Below are 8,676 nucleotides of genomic sequence, written 5' to 3'. Positions count from 1 at the left end.
TTTACTAATTTCCAATACTAATAATAGTTATATTTTTAAATAGTTATAGCATATCACATTTCTAAGCAGCCAGTGATTTTTACCCCCTTGTCAGCTGGACACCTAAATTGAGATGCCTCAAAATGATCCTCGCAAATTAGCAGATATTTGCAGTGGCTGTATTTTAACCCGTCAATGTCGGCTCTTCTTATGTTGCAGTCTGGCAGATCCACTTCCGAAGTCTATGTACATGATCCAAACCAAGTAGTGTTTTCCCTAACTTGTAACTGTTAGCTTCACAGGATTGTATCTTGTATTAGTTTACATTGATATTATGATCAATAAGTACAGTCTCTGTTCGTGTGCAAAGCAGCCAGTGAGTCACTGCATCTGTCACTGCCGTCCTAACGAATTTATTATTTGCAAACGTATATAACATGCAACACGTGATAAATCTGGTACCTATCATGCTCTGTGGGAAACTTGCAAAATATATCTGGGTATATATTTATATATATATATAAAAACGCTATATCTGGGTTTTTCTTCCTTGTATTGGAACAATTTCCCGCACTGCAACACGTGATAAATCTAGTACCTATCATGTTCTGTTGAAACTTAAAAATATATCTGGGTATATATTTATATATATATATATATATATATATCAAGAGTGCATAATAGAGATTATGCACTCTTAAAAATATATCTGGGTATATATTTATATATATATATATATATATATATATATATATATATATAAACGCTATATCTGGGTTTTCTTCCTTGTATTGGAACAATCCCGCACTGCAATAACCGCCAGCTGATGCCATTTCGAGTATTTGACCGCTTCAACAATCGCCGGCAACACTATAGAAACGCTTAACAAGCAGGGATAGACATAGATATAGCACATAGAACATATATAGCACATATATATATATATATATACTAGCTATTACCCGTCCTCCAGACGGGTTTGAGTGGGGTATGATTTGAGGAAGGCGGTTTAACCATTTATCTCTCCCTTTTAGTTGAGGATGTATTTACAGTAAATACTGATATGTAGACTCGAGTCATATATCAATATTTGTTTAAAAAGATAGTATCTAAATATATATAAAATCTGAAATTTTACCTTAAAATTACATAAAATTGTTCAAATAAAGGGAAAGGGGGTAATTTCATAGTACAATTTCACTTATTTAGATATTATTTTTGAAAATATCATTCTGGTACGAAGCATTATTAATAAGTCAAATTCTTAAAAAAAAAAGCAAAATGCATTGAGTAGTTTTGAAGATATATGTTCTTGAAAGTCAGTGGACGGCGGCGGGCAGGGTTACACCTCCCGTTGTCAAATATTTGCACACACGCGCGCGCACGCACACACACACCGCATTCACACACACACGGGCATGCGCAGGCACAATCACACGCGCACCACGCCACACACATACCAATTTACACACACACATACACGCACATGCACACGCACACACACGCATACATACATACACACACACGCACACGCACACGCACACACACGCATACATACATACACACGCACACGCACACGCACATGCACACACTCACACGCACACACGCACACACGCACACACTTACACACACATACAACTGCAGCCGTATCTCGTTGGGTTTGTCTTAAATTTTCGTCCACAACTGTGCGCGGCAGTGATTGGCTGTTTATACACCGCAGCCGAATGTCTTTGTGTGTGCGTGTGCGCGCGTGCCGGTGTGCGTGCGTGCGTTCGTGCGTGCGTTTAGTGTGGCTTGCTATGCTAGGTGAAGGGTCCACCTAATTAAATGCTTATTATTATACCTTTAATCTACATTTAGTATAGCTACATTAACATTAAAACCCGTGAGAAAACACGTTTAACAAGTTTAACACAATTTCAAAAGGTTATGGTATATATAGTGTGGTATGTGTGTGCTCTCTTAAAACAATCGAAAACGGGTCTAAAAATGTCAGCGCACCATACCACATTTACACACACACACGGCGGCGCGCCACACACACCACACGCACACGCACACGCACACGCACACGCACACGCCCACACATACATACACACACACACACAAACACACACACACACACACACACACACACACACACACACACACACACACGCACACACACACGCACACACACACACACACACAACACACACACACTCACACACACACACACACACACACACACACACACACATACATACATACATACATACATACATACATACATACATACATACATACATGTACAGTTGTACACACACGACCACACACACACACGCACACACACACGCCACACACACACACACACACACACACACACACACCACACACACACTCACACACACACACACACACACACACACACACACACACACACACACACACAACACACACAACACATACATACATATCATTACATACATGTACAGTTTTTACACACGCGCCGCACACACCTGCCACGTTCGGCTAGCATGATTCACATGCTGTGATTTACTGCGCATGCGGATTGCGATCTTAAAATTTGGTGCGCGGTTTCGATGAGAGCACGTCAATCACAAGGTGATTCACTTACTCTGCTTGGACTGCATGCGCATGCGGAATTTTGCCGATCTTAAAAGTTGGTGCGGGTTTCCGCCGATGAATGCGAAGTTTCTTTCGGGCACATAACTCTTTTAGGAAATTGCCTGAAAAAGTCACAACGTCAAAAATCGCGTTCTAACGTACGGAATCTAGTCGCGACGCCCAAAAGGGGCCCAGCTCGATTCGCGCGCAGCACACGCGGCACGGTTTCCGGAGGAGATACGTAAAACGACACTTCGGCTCCTTCCACTATTATATATAGATATATATATATATATATATATATATATATATATATATATATAGCACATAGATATAGGGATAGAAGATGGTCTAAGCACACTTGTTTAAATTTCGTTAGATTTTTCTTTTTCATCGAATACTTCACACATTTTACTATACATATGTTATAATATCACCGTTCAATAAAACATATATACATATACATATACATACACATATACATATACATATACATATATATATACATATACAACATATAATAAGACATTGTTTTATAAAAAAAATCTTATTACCAATTAGCCCCTTTCCACACACTGGACTGGCACAGTAATGGCACATTAATGTGTTACTATACTAAGTATACAAAATATTACTAGTAATAATAATGCAAGAGTTCTGTCTTTCATGCTAACGGTATAATTATTTCAAATATAATTATTATGATTATCGCCAGATAGCACGTATCGCGTCGACTATGGAAGCACTGCCACTAACTGGCCCAATACCGGGCAGGATTATCTGGCCTATTAGGGCCATCGTTTAGTTCGGCACCGCCATACCGGTAACGTTTCAGTTGTACTGCCCGATGTCGCGCCATAAAGCGGCCCGGTGCGGGTAACGGGCCAGTACAGCTGAGCAGTTAGCGGTATCAGCCAGAATCGGGCCAGCACCGGGCCATACATCCGAGCCGGTAGCGCGCTACGCTGGTACGAGCCGAACGACGCCAGTATCGCCCCCATTAACATACATATGTTTGCTGTAGTATGTATAGACAGATAAAGCATACAAATGCACGAATTAAACCTTTATAAATGCAATTATATATATATATTATAATATATATAGTAATAAAAGTATTATTATTATATATGCTTTATATTGCAATTAAAATTAAATGCACAAAACCTTCTGTAACTTGCTAGCTATATACTTCATTCCACCTACCTTCCCCTATATCTATACAGAATCGTGTTCGGAATGTATTGTGTAATAGAGAGACATTTGCCCAACTGAACGCATGTGCTTCCTAATTATTATAACAACGGTTGCTGCATGGTACAGCCAATATAGATTTGATGAAGCTTTCAGAAATTAAAAAAAAAAAAATCCAGGTTTTTTGATGAACTTTTAATGCGTCCAAAGTCTTCCCCACAAAAAAAACTTAAAAAATTTACAATTTAAAAAAAATCCTGTGTCCAGATCTGGATCCGGATCAATCACCAAAATCTAAATCCACTGGTTGTTGCCGCAAGACCAACCCGTCCAAAACAATAATTCATCAAAATCCGTACCGTAACTTTTTGACATATCCTGTTGACAGACAAACAAAACAACAAAACCAACCAACAAACATTAAACAACAGGCGGAAAACAACGTCCTTGGCGGAGGTATTATTGACTTTCACTATTCAACGCGCTCACATTCACTATTCAACTACATCATTACACGAGACATTCACTCACACTACACTGAGAATATTCACATTACACTGACATTCACTATTCAACGCGCTCATTCGGACATTCCTATATATACACAGCGAAACCAGTTCTGCCTCGCTATACGCAATTTGATATCGCGAATAGCCTGGCTGCCAGCCAGTTATATACACACTTACACAGTGCACACTTTACACAGTCGTTCCAGGGTAACCGCTACCTACATCACTCAGCTAACGTCTCGGTGTGCCTGTGGAGTGCGCATGCTAGAGTCAAGAGTAGAGTTCACACTTAGTCTCAGTCTAGCGTAGCACACACCGCACGCACGCACGACGCCGCGCACACCCATGCACGCCACGGACGCGCGCACACCCACGCACGCACGGACCGCGCACGCACACCCGCACGCACCAGACGCGCGCCCACCCACGCACGCACAGACGCGCACACCCACGCACGCACGGACGCGCGCACACCCACGCACGCACGGACGCGCACACCCACGCACGCACGGACGCGCGCACACACATGCACGCGCGCACTCACACAAATATATATCAGGAGTAAATAATCTCAAACATATAATAATTAGTACTTACATACATTGGGCTGACTGTTTAAAAATCTCACTATAACTATACCTATATAATTTAGTACTTATATACCTACATTTGGCTGACTGTCCAAGTATCTCACAAGAAACATTATCTCACTGTCACAAGACTCACTAAGTCCTAATATGTCTATTAGCGCGTTCACACGTACCGTAAACCCCAGTTTCGAACGCGTATCTTACGGACTCCGTACGATACGCGTATAGCGTGACCTTGAGTTAAACAGCGTTCATACGTAGTTTTGGAATGTACGTACTTCGCTGTACACAAACAGTGTACTATAGTTTATGGCATTAAAAAATTGCATGTAGTCAACAACAACTGTGTGCTGTTGCTGGTACCAGTATACAGTAACCCATTTTCGAAAACAAATTTTATGTTTGTGACAGTCATTACATACATGTCACAACCAATTATGCCACATTTATAACTTTATGCATTAATTGGTTCAAGGATAGAGATGATGTCCAGGGGCCCGTTGTCAGAAACAAAATTAGTCTTAACATTAGTCGTAACACTAACATTTTCTCGTAGACCGTCGACAGCGCTTTGTTTCCTATTGTTATACGCGTATAGCTATAGCCGGTCGTTCACACGTCCGCTATACGCGTATAGCTAGTATACGAAGTACGTATAGGAAACGCACTCATTTTGTCAGGATAGTGATCGCGTTTCACACTGAGTATAGCTATACGTGGTCGTTCAGACAAGGGAAATTTATCGCGAGTACGTACGAAACTCTGTTTCGTACGCGTACGAACCGTGGATTTTGCTACGTGTGAACGCGCTATATATAGATTAGTATACATACTTACATGGAGCAGGTTGGCCGTCTAAGAACTGGCACAAGGAAGCGTGTATGTGTGCTGCGGTTCTGTAAGGCCTGTTCTCGTATATAGCAGCTGCTATGTACGCACCGCGTTCTACACCGTTCCCGAACACGCGAATAAACTCTTCGTAGTCCATCGCATTCACGTCGGAGATTGATCGCTGTCCGTCCGCCATGTTTATAACGTAATTGCACGCTTGCCAATGATTAAAATCTTGCTAAACAATGTTTAGCGCGGTCCGAAGCACACGTTGTGACACAGGTGTCATGGCCACCTCAGCGCAGCTTCAAGGTAAGGGCAAAGATCAAGCAGGCAGTGAGTACGTACGTGAGTATTCGCTTGGCTTTGTTATGTTTGATTTTGAGTTAAATATACACTTCTAGTGCATACCTATGAAGCATTCACGCAGGAAATGTTTATTTTTATTAAAGAAGGGAGATGTTATGATATATTACCGCCAGATGTCGCGTCGAGAACAACGTGTGTGTCGCGTGGTATGCACGCATGGTGTGGAAGCATTCCAGTTATTAAAAAAAATATCTGCGTTGATTATGCACATGTATGAACATCAAACATAACAGGCTTATTCCCTATAAGTCTAGGGCGTAGTGTCCCTTCAGTCTATGGTTGGACTGCATATACAGTCTATAGTATATATATATATATATATATATATATATATATATATCAGGAGTTAATAAAGATATATATACACCCTATTAATGGGTACCTTATGAAAAGTAGATCGTCTGAACAGTGGGTCATTAATGGTTGTATTCTTTGGTGGTGTGTGGTAGCAGGAGCACATCAAATATGTGATTCTGGTGGTAATAAGTACTTTCCGAATTGCATACATTTTATGGTAAAATAGTTGTGCTTTTTTAATATTCAGAACCCAACTAAACCTTTAGAGTTTTTTTACAGAGCAAAATGATTTGCAAACTTTTAACATTTGTACTCGTAGTTATTAAATCGCGCCAATTCACCAATGCATCATACCGATAATCTACACATTTCTATATAAACTGAATAGTGTTACTAAATATACTCGATTTTACATTGCTATGAAACACGTCTGCCAACACGTACAACAATTAGAACATAGATCTACCAAGTATTGATAATATCTTCTGGGTTATCGCATCCCTGATCCTGATAATCCTACATGGGCTTCCTCGGTTAACATGCTTAGTGTCGCCTACGTTGGTCTAGCGTGTGCCTTGACAAATTCTATGAGACTCAGAGGCAGCCTGTTCTCGTATGCAACGTTGTGTCTGACGATAAAGCGCGCGCAGTGGCACTTCAGCGAATGATACTGCGCGCTCATTCTGCCATGTATCTCGTCGCTCGACTCCACGTTGCCGCGGAAACACGTCGGATAAATTTGGCGCCAGAGTTCGTACGGCGTCTTTCCCCGTGCGTTCACCACGTCGACGTGTGCACCGTGGTTGAACAGCAGCGCGTGCACTATCAGCACGCACCCCTCCCTCTGTCGCGCGTAAACATTGTCTTTGCATGCGAGAATCATCCTACAGAAACTGTGCAGCGGGGTGTCGCCCTTGCTGTCGCGCGTGTTAACTTGTAGAAGTACGCCGGTGGACTCGCACGTCTGTAGGAGAGCTGACGCCGCTTGTACCACTGATGCCGCTTGTGCTGCTCGCTCACTCATTCTGGGTCTTTTCACCTGGCTGCCTATTATAGTGAGCGGCGCCCTCTTTTTACAATCGACGAGGTTCGGGTCAGCTCCGTGTTTCAAGAGGTGAGTACTCATCTGTGTGAACAAAAGAAACGAGGATCGTTAGCAATCCGATTTTAGGTTCGTTCCTTAAAGAACAAGTTTCTCCGAGCATACTACCTTTATTACTGTTGCCGATTACTAACTATTACTATTATTAAATTATTAACTAGTAACCGATTACTATTACTGAATACCTTTATTATCTAGACAAAAATACATTGAAAAATCGCTAAAATTGTCTCCGTCGTTTACAACGTACGCCCACATTTTTCCTCGGTCCCGAGTAGATTGCCGGAGTAGTGTAATGCGGTAAAACTATTTAACATATCTATTATTAACTGTTAACCGATTACTATTCCTGATTACCTTTACCATCTATAAGAAAATACATTAGAACATTGCTAAAATTCGGTCTCAATCATTCGCAACGTACGCCCGTAGTTTTACCTCGATATGAAGTCGATCACAGGAGTAGTGCAACGCGGTAAAACTCCTCCCTTTTTTCGTCGCGGCGACGTTGGGGTCTGCGCCGGCCTCCAGTAGCATGCGCACGATGTCCAGCCAGTCAGAGTAGCAAGCCGCGATGAGCAGGGAGGTCTCACCGAACGAGTCCGCGGCGTTGGCGTCGGCGCCGTGTGAGAGCAGCATCTGCACCACCGCCTTATCGCCCTGCCACGGCGCTATCATCAGCGGCGTCTCCCCGCTCTTCATCTCAGCGACGTTTGGATCTGCATCGGCCTCCATTAGCAGGCGCATGGTGTCCAGCCTGCCAGAGCAAACCGCGTGGTGCAGGGAGGTCTGTCCTTGCGAGTCCGCGGCGTTGGCGTCGGCGCCGTGTGAGAGCAGCATCTGCACCCCCGCCTCCTCGCCCTCCCTCACCGCCTTCATCAGCGGCGTCTTCCCGCTCTTCGTCATGGCGACGTTGGGGTCGGCGCAGTGTGAGAGCAGCATCTGCACCACCGCCTCCTCGCCCTCCCTCACCGCCTTCATCAGCGGCGTCTCCCCGCTGTCCGTATCGGCGACGTTGGGCTTGGCTGCGGCCTCCAGTAGCAGGCGCACGATGTCCAACTGGCCAGTGCAAGCCGCGTGGTGCAGGGAGGTCTGTCCTTGCGAGTCCGCGACCTTGGCGTCGGCGCCGTGTGAGAGCAGCATCTGCACCATCGCCTCCTCGCCCTTACACACCGCCCTCATCAGCGGCGTCTCCCCG

General features: G+C 43.5%; 1 protein-coding gene across 1 annotated transcript; it reads right to left on the bottom strand.

Moving 5' to 3' along the window:
- Positions 1-6,929: 6,929 nt before the first annotated feature.
- LOC106816664 (ankyrin repeat domain-containing protein 50-like) lies at positions 6,930-8,318 on the bottom strand. Its single transcript, XM_014821289.1, has 2 exons — positions 7,917-8,318; positions 6,930-7,502 (listed from the first exon to the last, which is right to left on the bottom strand). The coding sequence occupies exons 1-2, from the start codon at positions 8,316-8,318 to the stop codon at positions 6,930-6,932; spliced, it is 975 nt and encodes a 324-aa protein (XP_014676775.1).
- Positions 8,319-8,676: the final 358 nt, after the last annotated feature.

Source organism: Priapulus caudatus, unplaced genomic scaffold, assembly GCF_000485595.1.
Source record: "Priapulus caudatus unplaced genomic scaffold, Priapulus_caudatus-5.0.1 Scaffold33, whole genome shotgun sequence".
In the NCBI taxonomy this organism is placed as follows: Eukaryota; Metazoa; Priapulida; class Priapulimorpha; order Priapulimorphida; family Priapulidae; genus Priapulus; species Priapulus caudatus.
This window is presented reverse-complemented; position numbering and strand designations above follow the sequence as displayed.

Excerpts from the sequence above, each read along its gene's own strand:
- LOC106816664 (XM_014821289.1), bottom strand. The coding sequence starts at position 8,318 with ATGCTGCTCTCACACGGCGCCGACGCCAACGCCGCGGACTCGCAAGGA. Across the intron at positions 7,503-7,916 it reads GTGATCGACTTCATATCGAG|ATGAGTACTCACCTCTTGAA; the intron begins GTAAAACTACGG and ends TTGTTCACACAG.